Raw genomic sequence first — 17,317 nt, forward strand, 5'->3', positions numbered from 1 at the left:
GTCACAAGTTGGACTCGGTGATCTCGGAGGCTTTTCCCAACCTAAACGATTCTCAGACCCTGACACCGACCCGCCATCACCCCCCGCTCCTCCCGCCTCGCCCCGCCCTCACCGCGCCACCGCCCTCACCGCGCCGCCGGCCACGCCCCGCCCACCCCGCCCCGCCCCGGCCCCGCCCCGGCCCCGCCCCGCCCCGGGACAGCCCGGCCCCGCCCCGCTGCCATGGCCACCGCCGCGCCCGCTGATTGGCTGCGCCGCCCCGCCCAATCCGCGCGCGGGGTGTTCCGGCGGTGCCAAGATGGCGGCCAGGTAAACACGGCCGCGGGCGGCGGCGCTGAGGGGGCTCCAGGAGCGCTGAGGGGGCTCCGGCGGCGCTGAGGGGGCTCCGGGAGCGCTGAGGGGGCTCCGCGGGCACTGTCTGGCATCACGGCCAGGCCCGGCTGCCTTCCCCTAGGCCGGCTTTCAGCCGCGTTTCTCTTCGCGTCGCTGCCTCCGGAGCGGGCCCCCCTGGCTTCCCCGGCCTGCCGCCTCCCCGGCCGGGCTGTTCCCTGAGGCGGCCCGGCGGCCAAGGGAGGTGGGTGTGCTGGCCCCGGGAGTTGCCCCTGTGCAGGCACGGGAGGCGTTTGCTACAGTGTCGCCCCTAAACTGAAAGGAGGTGTAAACAAACGCATAGGACCGCAACTTTAAAGGACAAGGAGTGGCAAAAAAAAGAGCCAGTGGTCTGAGCCTCTGTAATTAAGTTGTCTTCTTTCTGAAATAGTAAGTATTAAGACCTTTATAATGTGCTGGTCTAAAACATGTAATGGTAATTATGTAAGAGAAGCAGAAATATTTCTGATGACGTGTTTTCCTGTTTCTGTTTCTCTCTTCTGCAGGTTGTTTTTGTGTTGGGATGGGTAACCTGGTGTCTTTGCAGTGACTTAAAGTATTTTGGACTTACTTAAACTGGAAGATGTGGAGTGGGCTCTTACCTCCAGGACTGAATGAAAGTGACGTTGATCTAAGTTCTAATGATGAAGATGAATCACCTGATTCCTGTTCAAAGCAAGATGCAAGAGAAGATACTGAAAGAGATCAGGGGACTGGACAGGAAAGTAATGCCAGCAGTGAACCTATTGTACCAGGGACAGATGAAGGCAGTGAATATCAAACGTGCCCTCCTGGAGTTTCTGTGAATATCTGGAATGTATGTATCATTACAGGTCTCCAAATGAGCATAATGCAGTGTACTCAAGTGGCTGATTTCTAGATTAAAATAATTCAGTGTTGAGTAGTCCATGTATAGATTTGAAATTAGATAAAATATGATCTGAGCATACACACCTTAGACTGTTTAAAGCAAGGTGAACAGGAATTTAGGAAGGAAGTGATTGGGTGGTAGTTTGGTGGTGGTTGAAAGCACAGCGAGGAGTTGTCATAACTATACAGTTGTATAAAACTTGTGTTTTCAGTGGTTTATGGGCCCTGAGCTGCTTGGTTGGTGCTTTCTGCGTTGGTAAGGATTTCCAGCTCAGTGTTTCAGCCTCTCTGGGAGTGCTGCATACCTGGGAAGGGGAGGTGTGCCCTGCTGCTTGCTGTAGGGAGTTAATTGCAACATTCAGACTCAAGAGTTCATTATAACCTCCTGATTTTGCAGTTGCATATAAAGACTGAGGAAAACAAAAAACCCTTAACAAAATGTGTTTTGGGTTATTTTTGGATTCAAAATAAGAATTGGCATAAAGTAGTTGCCCTCCTTCAATCCTTGTAGGTATCCTGCTGAGCGAGGACCTTGCTGTCACTAATTTGTGGATTCCAAACAATCAGCTGGGCAGTGAAAATACATGGTACAGCTCAGGAGTGCACGTGTTTGTTCTGTGTCACATCCCATGAGAGAACTGTCAGATGTGAACAGTCCTGGGATGTGGGGAGGGCAGAAAGTCAGAGAGAGGTGATGAAGGATCAGCACCAATTCCAGTTCAACACCATCAGTCTCATGGTCTCCATTTATAAATTGAGATGTAATAGATAACACAAGGCACTGTGGATAATTAAACATTCCTCTATGTAATTTCTTAAAAATGGGGGCAACATTGAAAATGCCAACTTGGTTTTTTTTTCATGACCTTGTAGAAATTTGTGGAGCTTCAGAAGAAACACCGTGAAATGAAGATGCAAGTGAAAGAGGAAAACAGATGCTGGAAAAGAAAGCGCCGCCGAAAAGGTGGATTTTATCATTAACAGAATTTATTTTTATCAAATTGAATTAGTATCAATACATGCTGTTTTGTGGGGCTGGTGTTTTTGGTTTTTGAGTGGGGGTTTTTTTGTGTGCTGTTCTTTTTAAATGAAGAATTGTATTCTAGCTGTTATCTAGGATTTTATTTTTCCCCTTGTATACATCACTTTCAAGGCTTTAGTGAGGTTGTAGATTGCGACATAGAATGCAAGTAATACATCTGTCCTCTTAAAAATGAGGCAGAACTTAATCAGTGAATACTGATTTATAATGGTTAAATGTATTTCAGCAGTTCTATAAAACTTACTTTTGCACATTCTGGTTAAAACTTCACAGATATTGCAGGAGTTTTTATAGCTGAGTGGTTTAAATCCACATGATCACTGGGTAAAAATCGCAGTGTGTTGATCTTTCAAAGGAAATGTGACCAATTAGAGCTCTGTTAACTTCATTGGATGCTGTGGGGTGTCACTGTGTAATGTTGGATTTTTTTTTCTTTCTTTTTCCCCTTAGCAAAACACAGAAAGACCGATGAAGTGGCTAACAGGTATAACCAGGTCAATGGGATTACCTGAGGTCTGTTAGTAGCAGTCAGAACTTGTAATAACCTTGACCACAGTCATAGCCAAAGTCTAGCTTTAAGCACTGTGTAAAATATCTTTTAAGTTGGTTCAGTGTCTGTTGGGCAGGCTGAATTTGTACCAGTGATTGATTGATGGTGTGTTATTGCTTGATCTTAAAAATCAAATGTATTATTTAATGTAACTTTTAATGGACTTAATGTTCTTCCTGCTCCCTTAATACAAGCTCCTGTTCAGGCTGCTCCTTCCCTTCTTTTTCCTCCTTGGCAGTGTTGGATTTATGGTTAGACTCGATCTTAAAGAACTTTTTCAACCTAAATGGTTTTATGATTCTATCAGCTTGCTTTCAAGATTGTGAAATTACACTTACAAAGGGGAAGGAATAATTAATTTCACTTCATTTAAAAACTGAATGGGTGACAAGACCATGTCTGCCGAATGGAAGAGTTTATTTTAGCTTTGAAAAGGGTATTACAAGTTGTGGAAAGGGAAGTGGTTATAGTAATGACTTGTTTGTTTGTTTGTTTTTAGTCAGCAGTTGGAAAATGAAGACAAATGGAAAGAACTTACACAATACTTTGGCATCAATGATAGATTTGAATCACCTGTGGACAGCAGGGCTCCACAAAAGGTGACTCTCATTACAAAGGCAGTGTCAGCTTTTTTTAATGCATTTGGCAGTAGAAGAACTTATCCTTAACTGAGATGGGAAAGAAACTGGGGCTGGTTGAGAGTAAAGGATACAGTCACTCTGAGGAAGGACGATTTTGTGAACTTTTTAAATAAGTGTCCTTGAATGGTTTTTGTGCTTTCTTTTAAGACAGTATCCAGGCTTCTTTCCTGTCTGGTTTTGTTTTCTCCTGTTGTGAGAGACAGAACACTTGATATGCATTGTTGGACTTTTCCTTGTTTTTTGCTTCATTATGTTTTAACTTTAAAATGTGTCACATAAATCCTTCAGTTGACACCAGTGGCTACAAGAATTAAAGGGGCAAACCTAGTATACATTTTGGCTGGATTCATAACACATTCTGTTCATAAACATTACTGTGTAACTAATAATATCTGAAATAATTGGCACACATGATGTTTAAGTTAAGAATCTCACTATATTGTGAATTTCCGGTAGTGCTGTTGGTTCTATAGTATTTCTTATAAAGTTTTAAGTTCTATTACATGAAATGTTGCGTTTATGATAATTTTTGTATTTTTCATTTTCTTAAAGTAAGTTTCTACATGCAGGTCATGAAGATTTGTTTGCTTCTTACCTTTGGTGTCTGTTTAGTTGTCATTAAAGTGCTCAGCATAGATCTGGAATGAGGCCCAAAGTGTTAAAATGCAGATGGTTTCATTGTAATTTCACTAATTATCACTAGTGGAAGATAAATAATTTTATTTTCAGAAAAGGCATCTCAACAGAATTTGCCATTGCTGCAACTTCCAATTGTGCATTTTTTTCATCTACCACCTGAAATAATTCAAGTGCAGTGTTTGCAGATCACTGTTTCTCAAGAATTGCATTAGCTTTTTCACTTTTATCTCTTTAAAAAAGTGTATGTTATCGAACTGTCAAATGTGTTTTCTTTAGCTTCACTAATATTTAAAACCAGTGAGGCTGTAATTGTCTTTTGTTATGAGAATGAGGTTTTTTTATGCAGTTCTGAAGTCAGTGCTACCCTTCTGTATTCCATCAGATTTTATGTTTACAACTATAATTTCCAGGAAATAGTTACTTTTTATTGTTATGTTTTGTAATTGCTTTGTAAGTGTTGCCATTAAACATGGTGTGTTTAGCTCTGAAAATAAGACAACAACCTTTAAATCCTGACATTTTTTTCATTGTTTCCATAGGGCTGCTAGAATTTTTAATTTATTAGCACAGTGGAGTGGCTTTATGCCAGAACTCTGTTTTTTGGGTAAAGATAAGATCTTAGAACTGTAACGATACAGTGGTAATTGCCATTCTTCATGTTACCTGACACATACATTTCACATTTTGTTTAGAAAGCTCCAGGGATGGAAGAGATAAGCCAGATCTTCAGATGAAATTTTATTGTGACAGGCATAAACTAGCCCGTGTAATTTTTTTAACCTATAGTATTATCCTGCACATAAGGTGGAACTAATGCAATGATTTGTGCTCAGGCAGCCTCTCAGTGAATTCTTAATTATACTGTCCATTACAATACACAGACAGAGTGATGTGTGGTACACAGAAATTACAGGTTTATGCACTCTCTTAAAGAATTTTATGAAAAAATATTTTTAGGAAGGAGGTACTCCTTTTAAAATATGTTCTTTTTGTTCTAAAGGTATTTATCTTTTTTTTTCCCTAGTCTGGCCTAGAACTGAGCATAGAGAAGTGTGTGGCTGAAGGTGACATTGCCAAGGCTGAGGAGCTGAGTGACAGATTAGCCATTCGTGAGGTAAGTGGGCTGTTAACTAAAACTTCGAGGGGTCATTTAGTTTCACACATGGACTAAAAGTGTCATGGGTAAAACAGCACTGAAGATTGTTTGCAGCATCTTTCCCCTTTCCTGAGCAGATTCCTGTCAGTGATTGAAGGACTTTGCTGCTGATCTAGCAGTGCTTGGACAGCTTTAGCTGTGTTTAAGAATTGAAAATACAGCCATGAACTGTCCCAAGTGACCTTGCTTTAGAGCCTTGCTGCTCACTCCACAGCTCAGAGTTGATATCTGGTCATCTGTGTTGAGCTTTTGATTTTTCTCCATGTTGCAAGCCAAGAGGACAGGAGTAGGATGCTCCCTTCCTCTCAGTTCCCTGTGCCTCATAATTCTTTTTGCGTTACTTCACCCATAAGCATGGGAAGCCTGAAGACAAGTGGAGATTTAGCAAGCCTAGAACAAGTAAGGACATATGAGAACCCCAAGTTGTGTGCCAGTACTTGTTTTTCTGTGCATTCATGTGTTCAGGAGTTGATGGCTGGAAGAATTCTAAAGAATGGGTTGTCTATCTGTACTGCTGCTGTAGCCTTGGAATTGTGTTGAATTTTTTTTTTCCTTGTCATAATTGTTCAGTGTATAAATAATATAGAGGAGTTAAAAGTCTGAAAAACAAGTCCAGAGTAACACAATTTTTTCAAGGTGTTGTCTTGTTAGTTGGTATAGCTGAGTAATTTCATGAAAGCTGTGCTTTGCCACAAAAATGGGAGCTTTTAAATCTGTATTTACTGCTTAGTGACTATAAATGGGTGAGGAATCTATCAGATAGCTCTGGTAGCTTAATTTAAGAAATTGTTCAATTTGTGCACATAGGGTAGGTGGTAGCAGCTGAAGTAAAAATAGCTGAAGTCCACAAAGGCTGTTTTCCCCACTGGTAGTTGTGCATAGGGGAGAAAATGCAGAGGAAAAAATTAGGATAAAAAGGTAGTTGAATATTTTGAAGCCAAATAAAAAAGAAAGAAAAGAAGTAGCATTTCAGTGAGTGGACAAGCAATCTTTTTTTAAGTCATCTAAGTAGTATGATTTGAACTGTAAAGCTTCTTGATTTATACTAAAAAAATAATTATGTAACTGTTGCTTTCATTCCTTTATCTTGCATATTCTTCCATCTTCACAGAGGTAATGGGAATTTTCTGTCCACTGTATATGCTTGCAAAATTCAAAGGTATTAGAAAAGGATTAGGAAAGTAAAGACAAATTTTGACTGCTTCTCATTTTCATACAAATATTTTAAATGTTTCTTAAATACAGTGTTTTAAACTAAGCTTTAATGTAAAAGTGCAGATTTAAATCTGTTTAATGCAATGTATTACAATATTGTGATGGCTTTAAAAACAGACTGCTTTTGAAGTGGGAAATACAATTCTTAAGGTTCTCTGACGTTAGGTAAAAGTAACTGTTCCTCAGTGAGAGTTCTTACAGAATCATTAAACTCCTCCATTTAGTCACTCAGGGCAGTTTCTAATGACTAGAGTCTTATCTGCCTTGTCACCAGTGGTCACAAAACTTCAGTCTGCAAAGATAACAGCTGTTGACAGTGGTAGGAATGTGTCCTGATGTTCCCTTTAAGTCTGACCAGCTTCTGACTGTTTTATTACCTTTCATGTGTACAACATGAAAAACAGTTGCTGTTCTCCTTCACAAATGTCATTCATTATCCCATCTCCTCTAAAGTGGTTGGAGTATTATAATCAATAAAACATACTGAGGTTCTAGTGCAAATTGTTTGACTATAAAAACAAATTAATGTTAGAAGTTTTAAGGTTTTGTAATATTTATGATAAACTGTTATCTGATTTTGGTAGCCATGGGATTATACAACAGCTAGCATATCCCAGGTGCTACAGCAGTGTATTATTATTTGTGGAACATTAGCTCCAAATTGTTGACTTTCAAATATTAGCATGTTGTAATTCTGAAAACAAAATGCTTGAAACATTATTAGTATTCACGGCCTTGACTTGGTTTTGGTTAAGTGGGTTTATCTGAACAAATAGTATGTTGAAAGAAGGAAAACTCAAATGACTGGCTTGATCTCTCATGAGGAGTTCTGTCGAGGCAGAATCCATGAGAATTCACTGGGGTTCTCTGCTCTTGTAAAGATCTTCTCCATTGCTCACTGCAAGGTTCGTTTTTCTTTGTGATTTTCAGAAGCTCTTTTTTTAAAAATGAATCTTTTAAAATACTTTTTTTTTCTAAGGAAATTGTTCTAACAGTGACTGTTTCAGTGAAGAGCTATAAAAAAGAGGATTTGATTATGAAAGGGATTGATTGAACAGTCATTGTTTTGTACAAGTACAGTTAATCAAATATTGCTTTCATGTTGTATAGTATTCATTCAATTGGTACTTCTCTTAGCAATTTACAGAAATGTCCATTTTAATATACAATGCCTCTAAGAAGTGAGTTAATTTTTAAATGATGTAGCTATTTGTATCCCTCTAACTTCCAAATGCAACACAGCTCTGTGAGCAGGTCAGGCATGGAACTGTACCGTGGCTGTATTGAAGTACACTTCTGAAGTCTGCAGTAATAAGTGGATGAATTATTGTTCCTTTATCTCCACTTCATCTCTTTATGTATAGTTTTCATTTTTCTTGAGCGGTGTTACAGGGCTGGGGACAGAGAGTGTGTGAGAAACAGCTGTGTGGTGTTTGGGGTGCAGCCCCCCTCGCAGCCGTGTGGGGAATGTTCAGTGGCTAGGTGTTCTTTTTGAAATCAGGTGTATGGGGGTTTAATCGGCACCATTTTCTTTTGCAAGAAGCAGTGACTGGAACCTGCTGATAAAGCTTTTGCTTTGAGGCACAGATCCCAGAGTTCTTAAAGCCGTTTCCTGCCTTAATAAGTGAAACTAATTTTTGATGTATAACATTTATAAGCCTGTGAAACTGATAGGGCAGCTTCAGTATTTAGAAAAATGAAGCCAAAAATAAACAGATGATGAGTATATACGGTAAAAACATGTCCTAAAAAGCAAAGGAATGTCAAAATGATGCTGTCAATATCCTATCGTTGTGACACAGTGAGAAAAGCTTTTTTAAAATCAGATTCATTTAAAATCAGTGATGACTTAGGCAATATGCATAATCTAGCAGCTGTCAGTGCATCATGGAATTTTACATTCTGAAAACCTAAATGATACTGCTTTAAGGTTTTGGGTCTTCAGGTTTCCAAGTGGTACTTGTTGCAGGCCCTTTAAGGAAAACATTACTGCACTGCATTAAATGAGGCTTTGGGCAATATGTTATTTCTTGTTTTCTTTGCTTTGACAAATACACACTAATGCTGATTTTAAAAGCTGCTCAGTCCAGGAGCCCTCAAGGTTTTGGAGTGAGAATTAGAACTTGGATACCTCCTGCGCATGAGGCTGTACTTACTGGTGACTGCATGGGTGGATTCATAGGTGGCTTTTGAGACTGGCTGGTGTGTTCCTCTTTTTTGTTGGCAGTTGCATTTTTATTAAAAATAACTGTATGTATAACACTGCTGAATGTTTCATCTAATCTCTATAGGCAAACCTCACCACCAGGTATTACCCCTTGTCTCCTGTTGTCAGCCATCAGGGTAGCAGAGGCATCCTTGGCCATCCCCACACTTCTCTTGTGGGGTGATCTGCTTCCCTGAGAGGTCTGGTGATCCTGAAGTTCTTGATTTCATTATTTTATACACAAATGTAACTCTTCCTGAAAAAAGTATGAGCATCTCTCTATTATGTTGTAGAGAATACTTTAGGCCTTCAATAACTCTGCTCCTTCAGCTTCTGGCTGGAGCACCTCAGTGCTGTGATGCAATTACAGAGTCCAAGATCAACGGTGCTTTGATAAATGTGTTGAGCAACAACATAATGCAGGTGGGTCATACTCAGTAATTCACTGTAGATCTTCATGTTAAGACTACTGGATTATTTCTTTAATACCTGCAGTACAGTATTATTAGTATTAAATAACTGAGCAGTTCATTGCAGTGGGCATGGTGCATAGTTAGTGTTTATTATTGTAATCCAGCTGCTGTCTTTGTTATCACATTCCAGGGCTTCCAGCATTGGCAGAGTCCTTCATGTTTTATAGCTGTGCTTTTCAGATGGAAACTGGCATATACCTAAAGCCATTGTTTGAACGTTGCATTTAAGGATGACTTATTTAACTTGAGAGATGCCAATAGAAGTGTTAATGTTAGTGTAGGAGTTAGCCAAAAAAATCTGAGCCTTTTAGAATGGAAGCTATTAAGAGAATAAAGTTTATGTAAACATTTATCTGGGCTGAAATGACAAGATTTTTTGGTGTTGCCTCTAGGATTGGATAGCTGAAATCTAATTGTAGCAGGTACTTGGGATATGGAGCTGGGAACAGACACTTGGAATAATGTCAACTTTTTAATGCTTTGTAAAAATCTTTCTGGAATTTTACCTTGAGATGTAATTAAATTGTTCCAACTGTGTTAGTGGGAATCCACCTAGATTTTTTTAAGGAATAAATGTTGATAAATTAGAGCACTGTGACTGTGCATAGCTGGATGTGTTTATCCCTTTGAGTAAGGATGGTATGTGCAGATATCTGGTAATTTCACTCTGCTATAAATCAGTTCAATTTGGAGTGATACTTGTAAAAATTATTTTCATAGGTAAACCAAAAAATCTAAAAAGATTCCTCATTACCACTCCTTAAATATATTGTCCAAGCTTTTTTCCCCCCTAGAGAAAGAGGTTTTTTCATAGTGTTTTTGTGCTGAGATCATGGTTTAATGTCTCAAAATACACAATACAGATTTCTTATGGCTCTAATACTGTGAGAACTAATCTGACTAAAGACCAGACTTTGCACTTGGTGTTTTTTGTGTGAACTGCCTGGTAGGTAGGTGCCACATTGTCTAAGAACACATTAGCCTGAGGACTTTAACTTGAACACCATTAAATAATCTTGACCATATTAGACTTACCTGTCAAAAGTAACTTTGAAAATATTTTGTAATTTAGTGTGCTAAATTGCTGTAGCACTTGTCAGTCTCTAAAATGGCACAGACTTTTTGACAGCACTTCCTCAGCGCTTGGCTTAGTGGCTTCTGGCATTTTGGGGAAAGACTTAAAAAGCTGCAATTTATAGGGACACTGGTATTTAATCAAGCTTAAATGAAAGATCGGTATTGTAATTGATGAGATTAATTGGCTATTCACTGGAATATCATCCTCATGTTACAGCAAGGTCAGTCCTGCTGTTGTCTGTAAAATTTGAGGCATCGGTTTTGACCATTTTCTCATGATCAGGTTAGTATCTCCTGTCTGCAAGTAACATCTTGTCATGTAAATTAGAAAGAGCAGTGCACAGGGCAGTTTGTTGGTTATAACTGCTGAGAACCATTCTGGAAACTGGTTTCCATGGGAGAAATCTCGGTAAGAAATGATTGATTGTGATGACATTACTGTCAGAGATGGACAGGAGTTAGTACTTAGTTCTGTTGGTAAAATAAAATTTCTTAAGTTCTGTGCAATGTTCACAATTTGTCACAGTGTTTTTAGGTACCTGCAGTGATGCAGTTTTATGTGGAGTGTAACCAAGCACAAATTAACTTGGAGCAATTGTTGTGGAGGAACTGCCCCCCCCACCCCCCCAAAAAAAGGGATTTTTTTAATCTGAGAAGGATTTACTTTCTTACCTTAGTGAAGGTGCTTCCAAATATTCCTCTTCATTGAGGTGGTTTTCTTTTAACCTTTGGAACATGGCAGGGTTATCACCTAGAATTACATTTTTATGCTCCCTTAATTATGTATATCTTTTCCTTAACAAACCTTAAAAAAAGATTTCAGATGTTACAAGTCTAATTAAAGAGACAGACAAAGCACAGTTTATACTGTAGATTTTTTCTGCAGTTCAATTAATCAGCATGTTTTCTCTTTTAATTAAAACCATTTTAGTAAATTAAAGCCCACAGCAAAACACATATATAATTTGTTTGTAATTAGCTCTTAATTGGTGGTAGTTGAAGCTTAGCACCCTTGGTTTCTTTCTTCATGATTGCCATTTTATTAGCAGCCAGTCATTAATTAATCTTTTTTTCTAATTAGCTTATAAAACTGTTGATGGCACATTATTGTAAATGTGATTTTAAGTTCAAAGCTTGTTAATAAGCTTTCTTACTTAGAAGAACAGAGATAAAGAAATTGCTGAAAACAGTACTACAGTTCTTTTTTTAAAACTGCCTTTGTTATAAGGGGGCTCTGTAAAGCATCTAACAGCTTATGGTTAATTTTTTAATGCTGTGTTTTCTCATGAATGGAGGAAGTTACTTGCATTTAAATGTTTAAGTCTAGCAAAGAGCTTAATATTAGAACAGTTTTCTGTCCTTGCTCCATTACTGTGTCATCCAAATATAATTTGATGTAATACACAGCATAAAAATACAACAAAGGTATTACAAAGTATTTTACAGGGAAAGTTGAGCACATCATTGAAAGAGGACAATTTTCACTGCAAAATCCACTCGGTATTCTTGTTTGCTTTATATATTTTATATACGTCAGCAATGGATAACATTCCATAACATAAAAGGAGAAAATCATTGCTAGAGGCAAGGCTGAAATAACTAGATTCATATTTGATGAGAAACTGTAACACTGTATTAAAAGGCTGTTTGGCTTCTCTGCTATGATCATAGGATATTTCAGGACCTGTTTGAATATAGATGTCTTGTTGGAGCTTTTGTAGGTTTAATATTTTGTATTTCATATCTCAGTATTTCTGGAGCAGTTCTTGATTCCATTGTCTCAGTACTTGTGTCATTCAGCATTTACATTTTACTGTCCTATCTTAAAGACAAGTCTTTGCTTTGTGATATTTACTGTTAAATGTCCTGGATTTGCAAGGAAGTTTTCTGGAAGTTACAGTAGATTCTGTTGCAACTTAATAAAAATGTTTACTCTTCTGCCTGAACTTTACATTCTATTTCAACTTCAGCCATTTCTTTGCTTGTTTTAAAAGTGTTTTATGATGCTGTGCAAGAAACACTAGAAAGGGATAGCTGACAAGGAAAAAATTAAAAATTGGATAAAAAGTAAATGAATAATGTCATATTACTAAAAAGATGAGAGGCTAATTTGTGCCGACTTTTTGCTAATTTTGTTCAAGCCTCAAAATGAGGAGCTGTCACCCGTTCTGTGTAGCACTGATGACAGTGCCAATGATCCATGAAATAAGCTGCCGCTGGCTTTGTTCTGATAAGAATGAACAAATCTGCACAATGTACGGCTCCCAGAATCTCATTTTCATACTTGCATGCAGGCTAAAAGAAATAAGCTGTTTGCAGGCTTGATTAATCAGACATTTGAGGGTTTTTTGTCTCTTTGATCTCTTTCGTCTCCTAGGTAACTTGCTTGACATTAATGTTGAGCTTGAGTAAAGACAATCAGGAATTGTAGACCAAACTGATATAAAAATTAAAGACCTTAACACTTTAAGTACTCCAGTAATGGTTCCGCTTTACTTCAGAAAACATCTGTTTTCATTTAATTAAAGAACAAAAGAGAATGGCATAAATATTTTTCATACAGACCTGTTATTCCATAAAAAGTTAAAGTATGATAATTGGTGTTTTTAAATAAATGCCTTGGAAGTGTTCAAAAACAAGCAAAGCTTCAGATATTCGTTACACGGTAACAATTTCAGATGAGTAGGAAATTTTCATTTATGCTGCATTAAACATCTAGAGTAAGATATTTGACATGATTATTGGGCAACTTTAAAATGGAATGGGCTTTGCCCTCTTGAAACTAAGTTGTTTTTTAAGTTTGTCTCCAAATGCACATATATACAGCGTTACAAGGATGAACCATTATATCAGCTTTACTACCCAGTATGATTTACACACTTTAGACCTGTAAAATTGAAAGGAATTTAAAAAAAAAATGTCGCAGTGCGTTTGCTTGAGGTTATGCAGACGCTTTTACAAATCTTCCAAGTGGCTGTAAAGATGAATGCCTCAAGGGTCTAGCCAGGGCCCTGCTTTTCCAACCAGCTAAAGCCCTTATCTTAAATCCAAGCAAAGTACCATTAATCTTTTTGAAAGACCTTTTATGGCTTTTAATATATCCCAAATTAGAACATTTTACACCCTTGGTTCCTGAAATATGGTGATAAAAAGCCTTTAGAGCTTAATTTTCCTTACTGCGTGCTCTGACCAATTTGCAGTTCTTTGTGATAATGTTTAGACACCTTAATTAAAATGCAGCAAAATATTGGATGTTCTATATGGAAAATGCTGATACTTTGACTACACAAGAAATTGTTGTATATATTCTTATTCATGCTTTCTTACTTCTTTTAAGATTGTATTTTATTGAGTTATCTGATGACCTGAAATGTTAGTGTGGATTTTTTTTTTTTAATGTAAAATCCATTGACCAGGCTTTTATGGATTTCTTCTGGGGGAGGGAGCAGGGAGTGAAGATGTGTGTCTGGGTTTGGGTGGGAGCAGAAGACATTTAATCTGACTAAAATGTTTGTGTGTGTTTGTATGCAACGTTGGTTTTCATGTCTTGAAAATTTGACTCTATGTAGCCTAGAAATTATAATAATGCTACAAAATGCTTCTGCATTTACATCCACATGCACTGCAGAGGATCTTATTATCCCATTTTTTCCTGTTCTTTTCAAAGATGGAAGAACTCATTCTGTCTTCTAAAAAATGCAGACAAAAAGATTTTTCTCCAGCCCTTGTTTAGCACTCATTTGTGTACATTCATGTGTGTATAGGTGCTCAGTAGGCCACTAGAATATATTTTAAGGAGATTCTCTTATTCATTGCACAGCAAAAGTTAATTTTCAAGTGTTAGGAGGTAAGATACCTCTAATAAAGGCATGGTTCTGCTGTCTGACTTCAACCATCAGATTGCTCTATTGTTTAAACGAATCATTACTCCTGTTTCAATTTAAAAGTAAACATTTTTGAATATTTTAGGTGAGTTTTCTTAAGCATTTTTATACTGTGATTATATTAAGGTTAATAGCTGCCCTTAAATATGTAGTGACAATGCAAATAAAAGAATGTTATATTTTAGTCTTTGACCTGAAATTCAGCAGTTTGGATGTCAGCATTGGATTACTGTTAATAAAAAGTGTTAATGCTAGAGGGAAAATTATGTAGATAATATAAAAGTTTTGAAGTAGCTGGTCGCAGTATTTTGTACATCAAGATGATTCCAAAGGTTTATAACCTTATAACACATGCAAATAGTGAGTGAGAAACTCATTCAGTGTTCTTTTTTTTCATTTTTAGATACTGTGTTTATGAAAATATCTATTTTGCTTTTACACTGTTATGCTCAGCTCCTAACTGCTTGTGTTGCCAGCGTTTAGAGCCTCAAACAAAGCCCAAGCTGATGTTGTGCTTGCTGCCTTTCCTTAAAGGCTGCTGCAAAAAGGCTGCTTTCTTCATTCTTGAGCCCTGAGAGGACCATAAGGTAGAAGAGCTTGTAGAGATGCTGGTTTGGGTGTTTTTTGGGAGTTTTTTTTGGATGGTGGTTTTTTTTGGTTGGTTGGTTGGTTTTGAGTTTTTTTTTTTTTTTCTTTGTTAATAAAATTATTACCTCCCTATTGTGTGTTTGATGGGATAGTTGTGGAAAATGTGTCAGTACATCTACACCTGCAGATGTGTTCTTGAGTTCTCTCTCATCTTACCTGGATAAAGCATTTCTCAGAGTAAATATGTGTCTTCATAGGTGCTGCAGATTATTCAAGTATATTAACATTAATAGTGGAACTTCAGCCAAGGTGTTAAAGAATGTCCTTCCCCTTGGCTCCCCATTCTTTGATGCTCTCATGGCATTTTGGGGGGAAATTTTGAATATCCAGTCAGAAACTGTTTGCTAATTTCAATAGGTTTGGGTGTGGATTGAAAGAAAACCTGTTTGTCTGCATCTGTTTGTGCAGTTTGGGGTAAATGAGTTGCATGCTTGTCTTGGAGAATAGCAGTAATTTCTGAGAATTAATTCCTTCATAACTCATAATGTCAAGTCAAGGCAGCAACCACAAAATGTAACTACAAGTTATGAATGCTGATTAAGGGAAATAAACTGGTCATAGTTCACTGTATCTTCTTCCATCTTTTTTTACTTCACTCTCCCCTCCTGTGCTTGACATTCACTAAAGGGAACTAAATTCTCACAGTTTGCATGAGTGTATGGAAGTGGTATTCACCTGCATGGAAAGCTGGCATATCATACCCTTGCAATCTAAAAGCTTGGATAATATGGAGATAGACACTAAGGACACTGCATCATTTATTTTTGGATAGATGGATTAAAACATGTCTAATGGTTCTACAGGAAAGTGTGTGGTGGTAGCAGCTCTTCCTGTATAAAAGTGTCCTTTTAGGTGTTTTTGACACTGGTATGACCTGATTCTGTTGTGTTAGCATAACTGAGGTCACAGACTGGTCCTAATAATGGAGACTGTGTATTTGGATATGTCTGTCCGTGTAAAACAAGCAAACAGAAGGATCCAGTGAGCTGTTGCCCTTTGCTTTTGTTTCTGAAAATGAAGGATTTGGTGAAAAGGATTGCTTGCCCCAGGATCCTACGCCTTTGTATTTCCCTCAAGAGACATTCTTGTTTGTCCAGTCTAACAGTGCATCATCAGCCTAATACACCTGAAAGATATTTTAGCATCTATTGACTTTTGAGAAACAATATCAGACCATGTCATTTGTGAGGCTTAAATTTCATATGAGCCATTTGCATCTGATCAGTTTTCCTTTGTTCCTTTTCATGTCGTAGCTTGGTGTGAAAATTGCCAAAGCTGCCGCTTGCCGCAACTTTGTAAAAGCCAAGCAAGAAGCAGAGGCTGCCCAAGAAGCTCAAAAGAAAAAGAAGCTTGCTTGGGGGTAAGTCATTTGAGTATGGAATTAAACATTTGTGGTTTCATTGGCACTAAGTGTGTACAATAGAATCTCAGTTAAATGTTTTCTTAGTTGAAATAGGCTTGTGTTAATCTTATTTGTTTAGTTGAACCTTGTTGGGTTTTGGTGGGCTTTTTTAGGAGTGTATCAGACTTAAATAGAGGCTTTATCAGAAATAAAGTGGAGGTTGTATGGCAGTATTTGTCTTCATGTCTTTATTACAGTATTAAAAATAAGATTTGATTTTTGTTGTTATTAAGAATAATGTGGTTAAATACCTGAAACTCATATACTCATCATTCCTAATGTGGGTTTTATGCTCTGTTTCAGATTTGAAGCCAAAAAAAGATGGGAAACAAAAAGCAACATGGGATACATGTAATCCATCCTATTTTCCTCAGGACTCAAATACCTGTTGTTACTTGAAGAATTTTTGTGGGCAGCTTATTAAATCTAAACATAATAACTCCCCCAAAACAAAACAGCACACATCAAATGCCTTGTATTTATCTTAATGCTTTTAAACTGCGCTATCTTGTTTTGGCACTCTTATAAATAATACAGCAAAAATGCTATCTAAACATCAATACTGTGTTAAATTTTCCTCCTAGATATGAAAACTAAAGATAACACATTTCAAGATGAATTTGGAGTCTGGTAGAAAACTCTCTGAAGTTGAAATAAAATCCTTGGTCCAAATGTGTTTTGTGCTGTACTGCAAATATAATGTGTGGGTATAAGGAGAGGGGCATGTTTGCTTCTGGGGCTACACAGACTTAATACAGTGTAAGTACTTCTTTTCTGCTTGAAAGTTGGGGCAAGACACTAAATAAAGAAGAGCAAACTCAACCTATCTTTTTTAAACCCAAGGGCATTTATAGCCTTAGTAAATATAAACACGCACACACACACACAAAAAAAAAAGCCTGAAAAAAGTTCATCCTCCCTTTTCTGGAAGGTGAGGTAATTTCCTGGGTCCACATTCTTCAGAACATTTCAGATTCCCAGTTTTCTTTCCTTCCTAAGAGCACAGGTTTTAAAAGTCCCAGATAAAAATATATAAAAGCATATCTTGGAAAAATATCTGAACTGTTATGTTGTACAGTTAACTGCACCTAAGATACAAATACAGATTTTACTCCAAGTCAGATGTTTTACAGATCAATTAGGAT

At 37.6% G+C, this 17,317-nt stretch overlaps 1 protein-coding gene across 3 annotated transcripts; it reads left to right on the forward strand.

Annotated features, from left to right (window-relative positions):
* The first annotated feature begins 261 nt into the window (after window positions 1-261).
* FAM204A (family with sequence similarity 204 member A) lies at window positions 262-16,844 on the forward strand. Of its 3 annotated transcripts, none has more exons than XM_066323505.1 (8): window positions 262-309; window positions 876-1,186; window positions 2,113-2,203; window positions 2,732-2,775; window positions 3,338-3,430; window positions 5,136-5,225; window positions 16,024-16,130; window positions 16,476-16,844. In XM_066323505.1, the coding sequence occupies exons 2-8, from the start codon at window positions 953-955 to the stop codon at window positions 16,525-16,527; spliced, it is 711 nt and encodes a 236-aa protein (XP_066179602.1). In that variant the 5' UTR covers window positions 262-309; window positions 876-952; the 3' UTR covers window positions 16,528-16,844. The 3 variants fall into 3 exon arrangements, with proteins under 3 accessions (XP_066179602.1, XP_066179601.1, XP_066179603.1); XM_066323504.1 differs by lacking the exon at window positions 262-309 and adding an exon at window positions 333-759; XM_066323506.1 differs by lacking the exon at window positions 262-309 and adding an exon at window positions 333-759 and having other exon boundaries at window positions 2,732-2,765; window positions 3,331-3,430.
* Window positions 16,845-17,317: the final 473 nt, after the last annotated feature.

This window comes from Sylvia atricapilla, chromosome 8, assembly GCF_009819655.1.
Source record: "Sylvia atricapilla isolate bSylAtr1 chromosome 8, bSylAtr1.pri, whole genome shotgun sequence".
NCBI classification, from domain to species: Eukaryota; Metazoa; Chordata; class Aves; order Passeriformes; family Sylviidae; genus Sylvia; species Sylvia atricapilla.